We start from the raw sequence: 18,432 nt of genomic DNA on the forward strand, positions 1-18,432 counted from the left end.
TATATACTTAAAATCAAGCATCATATTCTAATAAAAAAGAAAAAATCGAGCATGATGTTAATTTTATTCATGAACATGTTATTATATTGAACTCTGTTTAACTGTTGATAATAAGCTTAAGTTTGAGCTACACTCAACAGCTTGATTCATTTCTGATAAAAAGAAAAATATTTCTATTCATTTAAATGATAAAAGTTTTAGATCTGTTTGATACGTGTGTTTAAAATAACAGTTTTTAGTTTTTTTGAAAATATATATGAATGAAAAAATATATAAAAATATGTGTAATATTATTTAAAAGTTAAAAACATGTGTTTAAGTTGATATACCAAACAAATCTTTAATTTCTCGTAAAATAAATTTTTTTAAAAAGTTTTAACTACAATTATGCTTTTTGGAATTTAGAAATGGTGTTTCACACTATATATAATTCTAACTGCGTCCACACTCACACTTTTTAAATGATTAATACTGACAGGACACCATAAAACAGAAAAGAGAAAAAGGTAGAAAAAGCAGTCTAAAGTTTTAGAATAAAAAACAACATTTTCTTTGGGCATAATTATTGAGGCTAGCTGTTCCGCACTTGTTGATGCTACCACCGTTCTAAGCAAGACAATTCTACAGCTATCTCTTATCACTTTCATTACTCCACAAACCCATCTACAATTCCTGAAAGAAAGAAAAAACTATGGCGGAAGGAGCTTTGTTCGATCTTGCAGGGAACGTCCTTCAACTGCTGGGCTCTGTCATTGTTGAAGAGGTCAAACTGGCCTCTAGTGTTGAAACTGAGATTGAAAATCTAACCGACACAGTCACCACAATCCGCGCTGTGCTTCTGGATGCAGAAATGCAGAGTTCTCATAACCATCAGATCAAAGACTGGCTCAGTAAGCTCAAAGATGTCCTCCATGATGCTGATGATTTGCTGGATGATTTCTCCACCCAAGTTATGCGCCGCAAAGTGATGACAAAGAAGGTACGCCTTTTCTCTTCAAGTTCAATGCCGCTTGCTTTTAGTCCTAAGATGGGTCATAAAATAAAGTCAATTAGGAAGAAACTAAAGGCCATTGCAGAAGATAAGGAGGCTTTTCACTTTAGTCAAAGCTTGGTTGAGCCACAAGTCATGAATAGGGGGGACAGAGAAACTTATTCTTTTGTACTCGAAGATGAAGTTATTGGGAGAGAGGATGATAAGAAAGAGATTATGAAACGTCTTTTTGATGACAATGTCGTAGAGAATATTTCTATCGTTCCAATTGTTGGTTTCGGAGGATTGGGCAAGACAACACTAGCTCAACTGGTATACAATGATAAAAATGTCCAAACAAAATTTGAGATAAAACTTTGGGTTTGTATCTCTGATGTCTTTGATGTGCAGCGGATTGTTAAAGAAATTTTAGAACATTTGACAAAAAGGAAGCATGAAGGAAGCATTGAGATGTTGCAAACTCAGCTTCGAGAAGAGCTTAATGGAAAAAAATACTTGATTGTCTTGGATGATTTGTGGAACGAGGAGAGTAATAAATGGCTTCTCTTGAGAAATTTGTTAATGGGTGGTGCAAGGGGAAGTAGGATAATAGTGACCACACGCTCAGAAAGTGTAGCGAGGATAATAGGGGCAACTTCATGGCATGCTCTAAGAGGCCTACCTGAAGAAAAGGCTTGGAGTTTGTTTGTGAAAGTAGCATTTGAAAATGGTCAACTGCCAAAGAATGAAGCCTTTGAAAGTTTGGGTAGGGAGATTATGCGGAAGTGTGGTGGGGTACCTCTAGCCATAAGGGCGATAGCAAGCTTGCTATGCACCAAAGCTACAGAAAATGAGTGGCGATCCTTCAAAGATTATGAACTCTCAAAAATAACTCAAGAAGAAGAAAATGTTATTTTATCAACGCTTAAGTTGAGTTATAATCATCTACCATCGTACTTAAAACAATGCTTTGCTTATTGTAGATTGTTTCCAAAAGATTACAAGATTGATGTAGCAACATTGATTAATCTTTGGGCAGCACAAGGTTTTATTAAGTTATCAGATTCAAAGCAACGTGTTGAGGATCTAGGGCGAGAGTACTTTATGGTATTACTTCGGAGATGTTTTTTTCAAGACGTAGAAAAAGATGAATATGACATTATATCATATTGCAAAATGCATGATCTCATGCATGATCTTGCAGCTCTTGTGGCTGGGATGGAGAGTACCATGCTAACTTCGAGTGGGGAGTATAATGGTAAAAAAGTTCGTCATGTATCATTTGATCTTGAAGATTCATCAAGGAAACTTTCAATTTTCAAGGTTAAAGGAATGAAGATACGAACAATTCTTATAGCTAGTGTAGGGGGGGAATTGAGGAACTTAAATTGCAATGCACTTGTTTCAAATCTCAATTATTTACGAACATTAGATTTAAGTGAATTAAATCTACGTGTAGTGCCACATTCAATTGGGGAATTAAAACATTTAAGATATCTTGATCTTTCTAAAAATAGTGATATTAAATTTCTCCCTAATTCCATTACCAAGCTGTTAAATTTGTTGACGCTAAATCTTAACCGTTGTTACTCACTTAAAGAATTACCCAGGGGCATTAAGAAGTTGGTCAATCTTAGGCATTTAGACGTTAGTTGGTGTGGCAAATTGACGCATATGCCCCTTGGACTTGGGCATCTTACTTCTCTTGAGATACTAACAAATTTTGTGCTGAGGCAAAAGGGTGTGAAGGCAAGCTCGTGTGGTTGGTATGAGAAAAAACAGGCTAAGTCTGGTGGTGGGCTAAGTGAATTGAAGGAGCTGAGCAATTTGGGAGGAAGTCTAGTCATTAGAAAATTGGGACATGGAGAAGATGACATGGTGGAATGTAAAGCCACAAATATGAAGCAGAAACAACATCTTCAAGACCTGGAATTAGAGTGGAGTTATGATGATGGAGAAACTGAATGTTATGATGACATGTCCCTGGAAGGGCTCCAGCCACATCCAAATCTTAAAGCGTTGGAATTGATTTATTATATGGGTGTGAGAATTCCAAGTTGGGTCTCTTCTCTCACTAATCTTGTTCATTTTCAATTATATCGTAATTACAGATTGCAGCACCTCCCACCGTTAAATCAACTCCCTTTTCTCAAGTCTGTCCGTCTTGTGGTAATGAAAGCACTTGAATACATTTCAGATGAAGACAGTGTTAGTAACGTGTTGGGTGCTTCCTCTTCCTCTTCTTCTTCTTCTTCTTCTTCTTCAAAAACACCATTCTTCCCATCCTTGTCTTCTCTTGTATTAGTGTCGTGCCGAAAACTGAAGGGATGGTGGAGGAATGAGCCACACCATCTCTTACTTCCATCATTTCCTCCTTCTCTTGCGCAATTAGTGATTTGGGGTTGCCCTAACCTGACTTCCATGCCCCTGATTCCCGATCTCACCTCTTTGAAAGAGACAAATATTTATGGTTGTCCCCTCTTACGGCTACACGAAGGAAACAGTGAAGATTGTCCCAAATAATCCAACAAGAAAAAACAATTTATTCAGGTATGCATCTATCTTTTATAATCCCAAATTCAAAATCAACTACTGGTTTTTTTAGGGTTTTTATATTTTCAACAACTTCTAAAACTATTCAACTTCATTCTTTTCAATCTTTTTTTCTTATTCTTGTCTATAAACTGTTAATTGAACAAGAAAAATTTGGATAATGTAATCCATCCCTTTTTAAAAAAAAAAAAATATTTCTTTTAATTTTAATAATTTATATCTTTGCACCTAAGAGCATGTTGATAATATGATGTGTGTATGGTTGCTTCTTAATTATTGCAGAGTCTGAGTTAGAATCTGAGTGGGTTTGTTCACAGAGTTATTTTAACAAGAATAATTAGGATAATGTAATCCATCCCATTTTTCTCTCTTTCTTTTCATTCTAATGGTTTATATCTTTGTACCTAAGTGCATGGTTGCTTCTTAATTGTTGCAGAATCTGATTTAGAATTAGAGTCGGTCTGTTCCCTTCCAGAGGGGGAATTAGCTTGTTTTGCAGTATTTCATTGGTTCACTCTCCCCCTTTTTTTGGTCATTTGAACTATTGATCTATAAAAAATAACTAATAGTTTAATTACTTTTTTTTATGGGATAATTGCTGAATGAATTCTTTCTTTTCTCAGAATTTTTTTTTAAATTTTTTATTTTGGAGACATCGTTTAAGTCAAAAGCAGAACAAAGATTGAGGTCTACCAATATAGACATTCACAAATCTAGAGATAATATTTATCTAAGTTGTGCATTTGAACAAAACCTTTGGTGCTTTCAATTTTCTTTCTTCTTAATCTGTTTTTATATGTTAGATTTCTAATGGCCAGAGCATCACACAATCATAACTTTTTTGGTGATTTTTGGCTCTTCCTCTACCTCCAACAGCCCCTTACAGCCTTTCTTTAATCTCCAAGTATTTCAAAACAAAAAATCCTGCACCTTTTAAAAAAAAAATTCTTCCTTCTCATTGTTGTCCTGCAACCTGCCAGAAATGGAAAAGTTCTAATTTTTCAATGCATAGTTGCACACTTCATGTATTTTACTTTTTGGTTCTTGTGCTAAAACAAACGATTCATAACACTTCCATCATGTATGTAAATAATACTGTGTATCCAAGTACTAGAGAAGGGTCTAATTTGTTTAGTTGTGTACAATTTATTGTTAGATTGGATTGATATTTTATTATACATATTATTGCCAATAAAAATTACTAATTAATTTTTTTATTACTTGAATAATAGGTTGTTTAATTACTGAGCTACACTCAAGTTTAAGAACTTTTGGTTTTTCAAGTGCTTGTTATTTTGTCACTTTCTCTGCCTTCTGAAGCCATTGTCCTTGCTGCATTTGGTTGTGAAGTCCCTGTAAACTTGAGGCTGCAGAACGTCTGTTGTTTTTTAATCAGTGGGGTCCAAACAAACATGAGTAGGAGAGAATATTGGATAGAAGTTGGAATCTGATGGCATCTTTAACCACTTCAGGTATTTGACTTTTAATGAAGAAACTTACACCAATATTCTTGTTTTGATATATCTTGGAGAACTTATCAGGCATTGGACTTTTCAGTTTTCATGCAGCACTTAAAATTCAGACTTTTTTAAAAACTTTCAGGCCTTGCAATTGTGCCACATGTCCCAGAATTGCAAGTGGATTATCGGAATCTGCTGAAAATAATATATTCAGGCATGTTTCTATCTTATAATTCCAATTTTTTATGGACAATCATATACATATGCCCTTCTTCTTGATGCCTTTTGAGGTTCGTCATATTTTGGAGAAATTTTTAGTCATTTGACTTCTTATGCAGAACCAACTAAGGCAAAGAACAAGCTTGGGGTACAAAATTCAGCCCTATCCAAAAACTGCAGTTGTGCAACAGGTCAAGAACTCAGTGGTAATCATTTCCCATCAAAACGTTATAAGACGCATAATTTCTTCAATTTATTAGGAGAATAAAAAAGGATAACTGTTCTATCTTTTGTTATTTTATTCTAATGATTTATAACTTTTCATCTAAACTTGTGTTAATGAAATAACATATATTGTTACTTGTTTATAATTGCAGAATCAAAGCAAATTTCTTAGAACTTTGAAGGGAGGACTTGATCAGGCAACAAACACTGCAGGAATTAGCTTACTAAACCGGTATTTTGGTAGTTAAATATATATATATATATATATATATGTTTTTGGTTATAAAAGTTTCCAACGTATATCTACTAAATCCTTTTCATGAGATGATTCAACCAAAATACTCCTCACATGTTTGTGTGTATGCTGGCTTTAAAAAGTAAAAAAGAACAAGAAAATGATTGAATGAGCCTAATCTGTTCATACAAGCACTAGTTCAAAGATAGTTTGAATTGAATTTTATCTGTTAATAGAATATAATTACAAATTGTGGATTACTACTTCAGGTATCTTGCTTTTTATGTAGAACTGAAAACCAATTTTTTTGTTCTTTTTCATTCTGCTTTTTGAGGTTTTTCTATTACGGCAAGTACAGTCTTGGACTCAAAAGTTAATCTTCTTTAAAAAAAGGAGAAAGAAGTACCAGTTTTTTTTTTCCCATCAAAACTTTAATTAGATGCATGATTTCTTCAAATTATTAGGAGAATAAAAAGGAATAACTGTAAATTCTTCCATTTGTTCTTTTATTTTAATGATTTTTATCATTGTATCTAAGCTTGCGTTGGCGAAATGACATATGTAGTTGCTTCCTAATAATTGCAGAATCCTAGCAAATTTTGAAGGGAGTAGCATGACCAAGCAACTAACACACCAAGGAATCAGCTTACTATAATGATATTTAGGTGGAGAATATTTGTTTGCTTCCTCACATGTTGGTGTGAAGACTTTGTATTTCTAAGTCAAAAGAACACAAGAATGATTGAATAGAGTCTAATTTTTCATACATGCACAAATTTAAGTTAGATTGGATTGATTTGAATTCTTATCTGTTACTCAATTAAATATTACTAATTAAGGTTTTTCATTTCACTTGAATTCCAATTAAGGCTGAGGAGAAGATCATAGAGTCTAATTTTTCATACATGCACAAATTTTAAGTTGGATTGGATTGATTTGAATTCTTATCTGTTACTCAATTAAATATTACTAATTAAGGTTTTTCATTTCACTTGAATTCCAATTAAGGCTGAGGAGAAGATCATTGTTCTTTTCATTTGAAATTTTGTTTATTTCTCTACCTCCTAAAGAAATAGCGTTTGCTTCTTAACTTTGGTTGTGCAGTCTCTGTTTGAACTTTGGGCTACATTACACATGTTCTTTTTTATAATCACTGGAAAGCAGAGGGGGTGATCTGTGTAATGGATGGATAGAGTGTATGGAGTTTTTAGGCCAAAGAGAGGTAAAAGGGGTAAGGATGGTTGAGCAGTGAAGGGTAAGAGAGGCAGTTTGATTAAATTTCCCAAAGGAAGAGTAATTTGCTGCAAAGAGATGCAGAGGTGAGCAAATTCTAGCCTTTTAATTATTCTTACCATATCATTCTTGTGCCAACTGCCAAAAGATTTTATAGGTATCAATATCAGCATTCTTCCGTAGGTCATTTAGATAGTGAATTAAATACAATATGCCCCACACTAATGATTCCATTTCTGATGGAGGTAATGCCACACATTTAATAAATTAATGGCTTAATTGGCTGATTCTATATGTTGATCTCACCTATGGACGGGTGGCTTGAATGCAGTCCTACTCTTTAGCACTTGCCCTTATTAGTTCTGTATAGATATTACCATGCATATTTTCTAATGCTAAATGACATGCATTTTCTTACAAAAATGAGTGGAAATTGTTCCTCATTTTTATTAGTTTTGTATAGAAATTACCGTTTGAAGGTAGTTCCTTTTGTAATTATAACCAAAAATGCATGCAGTGTATGTTATTTTGCACTTTAGACTAGTTCTATATGTTGGCCCTTTTTGTGCTTTGGAAGCTAAAATTTCAAAGGAAGGACGCTAGTGCCATCGGCGCCCTCCTTTTTTAGGTTTATTTTGTCAAACCAACTCAAGGATACAGTTGGTAAAAAGGAAATTGTTGAAAATGATCCCAAGGACTTTTATGTTTGCCTTAACATCTTATATATAGGAGTGGGTGGGAATAATCTAGTGTTTTTTAGTGATGCAAAAAGTGTTATCCAACGCCAAAGTCTCAGTTTTTTTTTATAAGGATAATTCTAAAAATTCTGGCTCAAAATTATACATGTTGTCACCGGTATGATATTGCTACTTGAAAGGAATATAGCTACTTGAAGTCCTTGTAATTTCAGATGGCCTAGTATGATATTGCTACTTGAAAGGAATATAGCTACCTCACTCTCACCACTTTAATGAGATTGTGAATTTCTAGTTGTTTGAGTAATTAGGGGGGAGTTTAAGCCCGCAAGTGAGGGGGAGTGTTAGAATTATGGTTTAGTAATTAAGTTCATCATTTCCAAACAGTTTAAGCTTTTGATACAATTGGTAATTTAACAATCTGTATAAGCTATCACTAATATTTTACTAGAAAAATGTCACCAATTATCTCCTTGTATGTAGTATTTGACAAGATTTCACCGAACAACTTTTTTCTCAATTTTATTTTCTATGGTCTAGTGTGCATCAAAAGCACCAATTTGCTTTATTAGTTTAAAGTCACACCAATATGCTTTATTAGTTTAAAGTCACAAAATTTTATGGACAACTTTAACTTTAAGCTTCATTTGATTACCAAGAAAGAGTAATAACAGAAAAATAAATAAATAAATAAATAAAAAATAGTTTCGATATCAATGGTTTAGTAGCCATCCCTTTTGCTGCACGGGTTCTCAAATCCTTCAAACTCTGCCTCGTATGTTAGTGAGCCACCTATATTGATCAGTTCTCTCTTTTCATTTCAAGAGCTTTCAATGTCGTTGAATTTCTAAATTATATTTTTATAAAAATCAGAGGAGAGTGGCATTGATACCAAAAATATTTTAGAGATGGTTCAACAAAAATCAAGCATCATCTTGAAATAAATTGAGTAATACGCCTGTCACTTTCTTTTCTTTTTTTTAATTATATTTATGATAATTTTAGTAACAAACAGTTTTGAATTTTCAGAATATTTATTGCAACATGTCACATGCATCAATACTTGTGTAGAGACAGCTTGGTCTATGAACTTTTAATTTTTATAGCAATAATAATTTTTAACAGGTTGTGAATTTGTAATTTTGTAGCTTTGCTTTTTGTGCAGTCTGGAGGTTCCTGTATGTGTGCAAGTAGGTGACTAAGTAGGTGACAAACGATTTCATCTTACATTAAAATATATGTGACGTACCTGCGAAAGACTTACAAATTTTAGTATTTGTTTTTAGGTTGACAATTTCAGGTGCAGGGCAAATTTGTGCTTGCTCCATTGAGATGGCTTTTGAGACTTCCACAACAAAATACCTCTTCGATAACTACTGTTATCTCTACATTAGCATGGTACTAGTCATCCTTGAAGTAGTATTTCAAGTCTTCTTAAGGCTGCTTAGGATACCACAGTACTCCAATCAATGGGCATGTGAGACTGGGAAACACTTACATGAACTCAGAAGCTTGTATGCATGTGCAATGGATTCCCTTTTACTTAGATGCTATGTGTGTCTGTTTCACTTTCATGTTATAGTATCATTTTCCAAATTGTATTATTTCTCTTTTGCAGTTTGGTGGAGGTCACTGTATTGGCAAGTCTTTGAAGTAGGTGTGAAGTGTGAAGGTGATCCATTCCTTTGAGTATTTTACAGAAAAGGGAAGACACCAATTCTCCTGAAAGAGACTATAATTTGGGAGAGAACAATTATGTCCCAGGTTAGATAAAGTACCTGTTTTTTATAACCTGAATTCTCCTATTGATTTTGTTCTTATTGCACAATCTTGGGATCTCACTCATAAGTAAAAAAGTTGCTTGGTGAAATTATTTATCAGTGAAGATTTGGCCACCAAAGCTTTGTCCTACCATGTGCTCTTTACAAGCTAGTATTCAGAAGCCATGAGAACACGCATTTGGATTAAAATAAAAGCTGGTATGGTACTTTCATATCCCTCACAACAATTGAAATTAAATTCATCTATAAGAAACAGAATGCTGGAAGAGCTCAACTTCCCTCCCCTGCCCTCTGCTGGTGGGGGTTATATTGATGAGAATTCTTATGTTCTAAGGTCATATGAATTTTTCCCTGAATTTAGTCAGGATGTATGCCCTTCCTAGATTTTAGATTGCCTGCAAAATTTCTGAAGGGTAGGTTGTCTATTGTCCCATGTATATGGTTTTAACAGTTTTATAGATTAAGGTCAACTTTGTGCATAGTTATTTATTTTTTTATTCACAATTTTTTTGGGTCCTAGAGCTTGATATTCACAAATTTTACAATATTTTAAAGCTTGATATAATCCACAATAATTCTTCTGGTAAAGTTCTGCCTGCTACTAGGCTTATAGCATTTTTAAATCACAGATACATTTTTTTTTTTTTTTTTCAGATTCAAGTAGTTCTGTTTCACACTTCCTTGAAGAAGGCAGGAAAAATTCATAAATTCAACACTAAAATGTCAAATGTGTATTTCTGTTTAACATCAATATCTACTGAGAAGAGGGAAAACACCATAGTACAATCTCCCCCTTTAACTTCCCTCTCTATCTACTCTACTACTCCCTTTGTTATTTAATTGTGTTTCATATTTCACTCCTTTTCCCTTCTTGCCTGTCTCACCCCCTGACCTTACTCTCATGAACTTACCATTAATTTGTCTTAAGCGAGAGATTTATTCTTTGCATATATGTTTACTGGAGTTGTTCACTTATTAGAATGGTTTTGTCTAACTGCTCTTATTTTGGTCAGCATAGCCATAGATTATCTCATGCTTTTCTTATTGATTTATTTCTTTTTCTTCCTTGTTGATGATTGCTGCATTATGTTTTGTAGCTAAGATGGTAAGAGCCTCTCTCCTCATTTTGCAGACTATTTGCCTCAATGTCTTAAGGAGAGCCATTGTTTTGGGTTCAATAGAGAGGCAAATAGAGGTAAGCTGTAAGATTTTTGAGCAAAATGATAAAAGTCTGTGGAAATTGGTGAATATTTAATATGATATTTTAGCTATTGTTTCCTCTGCATATGAGAGTTTCACTAAGCATGCAATCTGTCTCATAACTCCTAATCTATGGACTCGAGCCTACATGTTTCTTTGTGGTAAATTTCAAAATTTCTTTGTATGTTTTTAAGTCTGGGATTTTCATTAGATATTTTTTAATTATTATGCCTCACATTTGAGGGTGAATAGTTGCTTCCATGCATAACCATATCTGTAGGTATTTGATGACTAACATATTTCTCTCTCTCCTTTCTTATTGTTCCCTAGGTATGTCAGCCATTATATGGCCGTGTAGTTCCTCATTGAATGGTTATCAAATGGAGACTATACAGCACTAAGCAAAAAAAGGGAAATTACATCAGTCTTGAATCTATCTATCACAAAGAAGATGTTTAAGATCACATAATGATGTGGACTGGTCATATTTGTCCATTTGGAGAAGTATTAGTCATCTTTAACAATTTTGGCAGAAAAATGAAGACAATTGAGTAGATCTGTGATTTCAACTGAAATGCGGAAATTGTTGTTCTCAACTTGTTGAATACTGTTGCCAACTAGTCTATCAAATATTTTACTTCTTCACATTTTATGATTTGGGTGGCCAAGGTTGTGTGAGGTTTTGGTGGATCAGCTTATTGGGTTTCTTTTGCATTATAACTAGGGTGCTCTTTGTACTTATATGCCATTGCCAATTAATGTTTTGAATTTTTTTTTTCCTTGTGGGGATGGAAATATTGGAAAGAAATTCTACATGTCTACAAGTCTAAGAAATTTAAGTAAATCAATCATTTTTATTCTGTTTTTGGTATTTGTTTTTCAAATTCTTTGAGCTTTTACCTGTTCCATTTAGTGGAACATCTTACCAATGATGTTTCTTGCAATCCATCCATCTAAATATGTTTGAAATATTGCATAATTTCATTTTATCCCATAATTTTATTGGACATCTGACATAACAATAGAAAGCAAAATTTGGGGTAATTGATCTTTCTAAAGAATACAGTGTTGTCAAAAATTAAGCTTGTACCTGACAAATTGCACTGGAACCCATTTTCTTTAGAATGACTATGTATCTAGGTTGTTGTCAAGGAATGAGCTTTGTATTCCTCATGGAATTTGGTTGCATCCTATAGAATGGTAGATGTTAGCACTTCACTAACCCCATGTGTAAGTGTGTTTCAATGGTATCAACTACCAAAGCTGCCATGCAAGAACAAGTGAAAAACAATCCTCTTCAACTCTTATTGGTTTCAGTTCCCAACCTCGTTTTCAAATACCGTTTAAAAATATTTCTAGGTATTTTGCCGTCTTTTGTATACTTTTATTGGACCAACCACCTATCCTCCCCTTGATGGAGAACATTGCCACAATGTGGGAGGGTAGGACTGTCTCATTGTTGCACACAACTACACAACCCATTTTCAGCACATTGTTGATGCCAATAGTAAATTTTCCTGGGTGGGTGGGGTGTTTTGAACAGCCCTCCAAACTTTGGTGTAACTCATCTTTTTATATATAAACCAAATAGAGCAAAGTGGACCAAAATGGGTTGAAGTAGACCGAATGGACCTAAAAGGATCTAAGTGGATTGAATGAACCAAACTACTACGTTGATGTGGCTCAAGAGCGTAGCAATAATAAATGTTACACTTTAGTTTTTTTATATTACTATATAGCTATCACGTAATGATTTGGATTTGGTCATCATTATAATTTTGGAAAAGTTTTATTCATCTTCAATAGTTGCCAAAGGGGGGAGGTTTGGCTCCAGTGTCCAGTGGCATAGGACCCATTGAGATTGTTACACGTGTTCATTTTGGGACACGTGTCATCATCCGACCGGATCCAATGCACTGAAAGTACTAGACCTAATTTGGACCCTTGCCAAAGAGAATGAACACAATTGAATGGATCTATTCATTTAATTCAGAATGTTGAGTTCGTAATTCTCAAATGGTTAATGTTGCTGTCGATTAGACTATCAAAAGTTTCATTTCTTCTCCAAATATTATTATATGGGTGTCTAGACTAGTGTGACATTTCCATGGAACAGTTTATTGGGCTCTTTGCTATTTTGTATGAATTTGATTATTATTTATAAGGTGTTTTCTATATTTGTATTCTAATTAATATTTTGTGTTATTTTTTATGCCACGAGGGAATTCTTTATGAAAAAAAAAAAAAAAAAATTCTACATGTCTACAAACACAAGAATTTTAAGCAAGTCTATACTAATATGCCAATTAATGTTATATTTTGAGTTTTCTATTTCTTTTTCTTTTTTTAAATATAGTTACGTTATATTTTTACTTTTAATTCTATTATTATTATTATTTTTAATTTAGTGAGTGTTTGCTTGTGAAATGTTCCATCTAATGTAACATATTATTACTAATGATGTTTCCTGTTTCTGGTCAATACAAATGGAATTTGCAAAATATTGCTAATTTGTATTAAATAAGTTATGTGCATTATGTTCATGTGTCTAACTTTAGAGGCAGAACTAGTCCAGTTAGGGTTGCATGGCGCCAAGCATAAAAGTGCAAATTTTCAAATTCCAATTTGGTTTAATTATCTTTTTTTGATTTGAGAATTAACATGCATAGGATTGAAACAATGTCATTAGCTTGGCCCTGTTTCTAGTTCAATGTGCTACCGTACATTTAATGTGGATAATCTTGACAAACGAATTGTTTTTTAAAATTTCTTGATTAGGGTTTACCATATTGCATATAATTTTCCAATGGTTAGACGTTGAATGCAAGTATAGTCATGGACTCAATGGTAAATATATATATATATATATATTAAATTAAAAAAAAAAAAAAAAACAATTCCCTTTACTTTTGTTTTCCCGTCAAAACTTTAATCACATGCATGATTTCGTCAAATTATTAGGAGAATAAAAAAGTATAAAATGTAAATTCTTTCATTTGTTATTTTGTTCTAATAATTTATATTGTTGTATCAAAACTTGAGTTGATGAAATATGACATATATGGTTGCTTCTTAATAATTGCAGAATTATAACAAATTTGGTAGAATTTTGAAGGGAGGACATGACTGGGCAACTAATACTGCAGAGAATTTAGCTTAGTATGTTGCTATTTTGGTGGTTATAAAAGTTCCCAACATATGTTTATTAAAACCAAATATTTGTTTGTTTCCTCACATGATGGTGTGAAACACTGACTATTTAAAGTCAAAAGAAAGTTTCTAACTTTTTTTTTCTTCATACATTCAAAACTTTAATGTTTGATTGGATTGAATTTGTATCTTTTACTCAAATTAAGAATTATTAGCAAGTTCTTTCTTTGGGTAAAAGAGACGGAAAGAGCATAAATTTGGGTGTAATTGTATAGCTATATAAAAAAAATTTTAAAAATAAAAAATAAAGAGAAGAAGAAGAGAGAGAAAAGTTGGGTGCACAACAAGGCAATGTAGATGGTCCCATCAAATCACCACTCTTTCAAAGCCTGTAGAACAAAAAGATAACAACCCATTGGGCCCCATTGCTCTCACACATCGCTGGGCTGGGCCCCCTTTTTTACTTACCCAGCTGCTTAGCTCCTAAAAATAAACGAAGATAGATAGGGTTCATAAACTATTTCTCGATTGGATTTGCACAAAAACATCATCGTATATTTACTCTTGATTTGAAGAAAACATGTTTCACTCATTTCTTATTAGTTGTTAGAGATATTAATTAGTATTAGCTATTATAAGGATGTGCAATTCGCTATTAATTGAGCTGTCAAAATATATCAAAGATGGTTAAGGTCACATTACAATGACTGGAACAGTTATTTTTCTCCTTCAATAAGTCTCAGTCACTCATCTTCCAATTAAGGCTGTACCAAAAAAAATGAGGACATTTTAACAGATCTATTCATTCATTTCATCAGGAATGTTGCACGTGTATGTGTGCTGCATAGTCGACTTATCGAACATTTCATTTCTTCTTTCAATTTTATGATTTGGGTGTCCAACTTTAAGTAATGTTTTTGGGTGTATCGATTTATTGGGTTCTTTTTTTGCTATCTGGATTTGCTTATAAGTTACACCTTATGTACGTATGCCAAAATGCTGTTAAAGTATCTCTTTTGACTTGATAATGCTGGAACATGCATAGAATCGATTCGCTCTATCGTTGGCTTGATTATTTCTAATTGATTTGTTACAATACCATATGGACAAACGTTACTGATAGAACTAGTTCTTAAATTTTCCCAATCAATGCTTTACATTCTTCAAGTGATCTTTCAATGATCAGAGGCACTTCTAAATAATCTGATTGAGAGGTTAGCATGTAAGACTCAGATTAGCTTGAAACCTGGACCAGAAGTAAACCTTGGCCAAAACATGATTCAGAATTAGCAGCTTTGAACTGCATTGTAGTTATTAACAAAGCATAACAGGATAAGTTCAGCATTAAACACCCAGAACAATTTTAATACTTCCATTACTTGCATAAACAAGAATAGGGACTTGATTTCCCTTCTTTAGTCCATTTTAATCCTTTCAAATTAGCTGCTCAAAAAACCATTAAGGCAACAATAATTTGATGGGAAGCTATTCACTCTACCCTCAATCTTTGAAAAGGATTTGGGAATACCAATTGCAACGAGTGTTTAATTCCCCAGACCCATTATAGTTTGTCATGTGCCTTCATTTTTTAGGATATTTCAATTGCACATCTTGGGATCAAAGAGGTTTTGTTATAATTCTTTAGTCTCTTGAGCCAAGAATATGTTTCTGCCATTGTAGCTTTGCTATATCAACTAGTAGTAGCTTTGTTGTTGTTATATGCCTTTGCAGTCTGTACGAAGTATTACAACGTGATATTGACCTCGCTCACTCATCTTTGATGGACTAGGACCCTTATAATGAACCAGTATTATCGTTATTGCATTTACTTCCTACTTCACTAGAATGGAAGGAAGAGGGCATTGCATGAGTGATATATTTGCCTACTTCGGCCTTAGTAGCTTTGAGAATGCAAGCCATGTTAATCATCACCTTGTGGTTATGGAGCTTCAGCATATTTTGACTAAAAAGGAAAGTTTCTTTAATTTCCCCCGAGTAAAAAGAAAGGTTTTTGAGATTTAGCCATTTAACATTTGAGTTAGGTTTTGTAACAAAGAAGTCTCTAGCAAAAGAAAGTGATTTCTCTTTGAGTTGACTGCAATCTTCAAGGTTTTTCCCTTGCTCAATGAAAAAAAAAACCTATTTTTAACACATGTTTCTCAAGGAAGGGCTACAATTGGATGGAGCTAGCTTGAAGGTATTGAAGCAAACAATGAAAATGGGAGTAATAACATCAAATTCCTTCTCAAGCTACTTTCCCCTCTCACAATTAGAGTGGTTGTGCTTAGAAGAGGTTAACAATTTATTTCTATGTGCTTCAATATGGACAGCGGCCAAGAAGAATTAAAAGAAAAGAGATGCTTTAAAGGAATAATTCTTTTTGAAAATTTTCTCATTTAGAGTTTTGCATTCAGCAAGTACTCGTCCAATTGTCCAAGGTACTCCTAAATATCTTATTGGGAGCATGATTGTATCACAAAATGCTAACAAATTGTTCTGCATGTAAAAGATCTTGCACTTGGTTGGATTAACTTGAAGCCTAGACCATTGGTGAAACTTATCCATTACGTTCTATATCAACACAGGCTAATTTCATTAAGAAAGCATAAATAGGCTAATTTCTACTTTCAACACTTGGAACGATGTAAATACTTTTATTATAGACTATTCAAAGAACTATCATTTTGGGGACGTTATTTAGCCTGCAATCTTTGAAATGGCTTTGGAAATGCAATTGCAGTGAGAATATGAAGCCCCGTTATAGACTATCATATGCTTTCATGTGATTAACTTTTGGTAAGAAGAAACTATGCTTTCATGTGATTAACTTTTGGTAAGAAGAAACTTGTACAGACCAAGAAGACAAGGAATATGAACCTGGTAGTTTCACCATCATCAATCGATTGCTCATACTGCATTATTTGCTCCCAACTGTACTGTAGAAGACTGCACAATATACAAGAAAACTTAATTCAATCGCAGACAAAATTCAATTAATAATAGAAGTGAACTTCAATAGGACAAATACAATACATGCTCTAGCTGTGGAGAAAATTCCTACTTTTTTGTGGGTTTTTCAGCTCTATTAACCAAAGGTTAAGAAAAAAAATCCCCAGCAGCATAGTTTAAACACGATGAACACAGCATATTAACCTAATTTATTTTCTAGAAAATTGAAGTCTCTCAGTTTTTATGTCAGTTCAAAATTAATCTGAACATAAAACTAGCCTTAAAGTGTGTAAGCAGCAAGCAATCAGATCACCAAATTGCAAATATTTCCTGAATCAAATATACAAGCAAACATTGGTTTTTTTTTTTTTTTTTTTTTTTAACATCTGCATCTTTTCAACAATCAAATATGAAAAAAAGAAAAAAAAATTTACAGGAGAACATTTAAAAGGAACCTAAAGAAGTACCCAAAAATGTAAATAATAGAATCAATACAAGCAGATCTTATTGCTAATAAGTAATAAATTTTATTACAAAAGTGCTATCCTACTACATGGAGTGTATAAAAGGAGTAACTACAAAGAAATAATTAATTCAAGCAGATCTGCCACAAGTTTGGTGTCATGGAGACCATAAAAGGACATAAAGAATTTGGCTTGGTAAATTATTGCCAATGAAGTGACACTGTGTCCAATGAAAATTAGGGGCTGGATTCGATTTTGTATTCCTAAGATAAGATTCTCTTATCATTAATTCATTATTAATGGTACTCCTAAAGGACTCATTCGTAGTCCTCGTGGTCTGCGGCAAGGTGATCCTCTTTCACCTTTGCTGTTTGTTTTGGTAATGGAGGCATTTAGTAAACTAATGTTAAGTGCAAAGGAGGGTGGTCAATAGATGGTTTTTCGGTTTCATCAACTGGTGGGGATGTTATGGAAATTCTGACTGGTACTTCGGGACGTAGGATTTCAGATTTCCACTCTTCCTATAAAGTAACTGGGTCCTCATCTTGGAGGGTGTTCATAGTGGAGAACACAAATTCCACCTGGTTAATTGGTCTACACTGTGTAAGCCAATACAACAAAGGGGCTTAGGTATGAGAAGTATCAAGTATGCTGTGTTTTAATGGTGCTCTACTGCTTAAATGGCTATGGAGGTATGGTTTTGGAGAGGAAGTCCTTGTGGAGTAAAGTCATCGACAGTAAATATGTTAAAGACATATGATCAGAAATCACACTGAGGATCAAGCATTGATCCCAGTTGAAACATAGGTAATTTCATTTGGGAGACACAAGAAAACAACTCCCATATAAAGGTTCAAGCTTTTTACTTGTTCCTTTTTTTTTTCTTTCTTTTTTTCATTTTTAAGTAATGCTTGTGAGAAGGTTTTCACACACCAACTTTTTCACGCACTCCAAATGCTCAAATTAACCAAGGTAGATGTGAAAGCTCAAAGATACAAGAGGTAATTATTTCTCTATATTGAAAATATGAGATACAACCAGAATATATATACTACAATGCATACACAAGGAATATACATATATTAAGGAATGTATTAGCACAGGAAAGGTAGTGACAGATTAGTGGAGTTTGTCTGCACGTGGGTCACGCTCCTTTGATTGATTTCCTCTGTTTTAGCTTTCCATAACAAAGGTGCTTGTTGACTTAGTTTCTGCAGTAGCTGTTGGGATTATAATAGGAAATGAGCTAGCTGTCTTGCCCACAAGATCAGCACTGTCATGAATAGAAATACTTTCCT

At 33.6% G+C, this 18,432-nt stretch overlaps 1 protein-coding gene across 33 annotated transcripts in view; it reads left to right on the top strand.

The window, feature by feature from the left end:
• The first annotated feature begins 483 nt into the window (after positions 1 to 483).
• Positions 484 to 18,432, top strand: part of LOC115952777 (putative disease resistance protein RGA4) — a 110,908-nt gene continuing 92,959 nt past the window's right edge. For 25 of the 33 annotated variants that reach the window (XR_004083566.1, XR_004083568.1, XR_004083556.1 and 22 more), the window contains exon 1: positions 484 to 3,520. Coding sequence is in view for 4 of the 33 variants with exons in the window: in XM_031070045.1 (XP_030925905.1) it covers positions 692 to 3,493 (2,802 nt within the window). In the remaining 29 variants the exon portion in view is untranslated. Of the gene's footprint in view, positions 3,521 to 3,805; positions 3,879 to 3,959; positions 3,991 to 4,755; positions 4,996 to 5,080; positions 5,199 to 18,432 lie in introns of those variants that run through there. The other 8 variants (XR_004083565.1, XR_004083567.1, XR_004083542.1 and 5 more) reach the window with 8 other exon arrangements.

Source organism: Quercus lobata, chromosome 7 (genome assembly GCF_001633185.2).
Source record: "Quercus lobata isolate SW786 chromosome 7, ValleyOak3.0 Primary Assembly, whole genome shotgun sequence".
In the NCBI taxonomy this organism is placed as follows: Eukaryota; Viridiplantae; Streptophyta; class Magnoliopsida; order Fagales; family Fagaceae; genus Quercus; species Quercus lobata.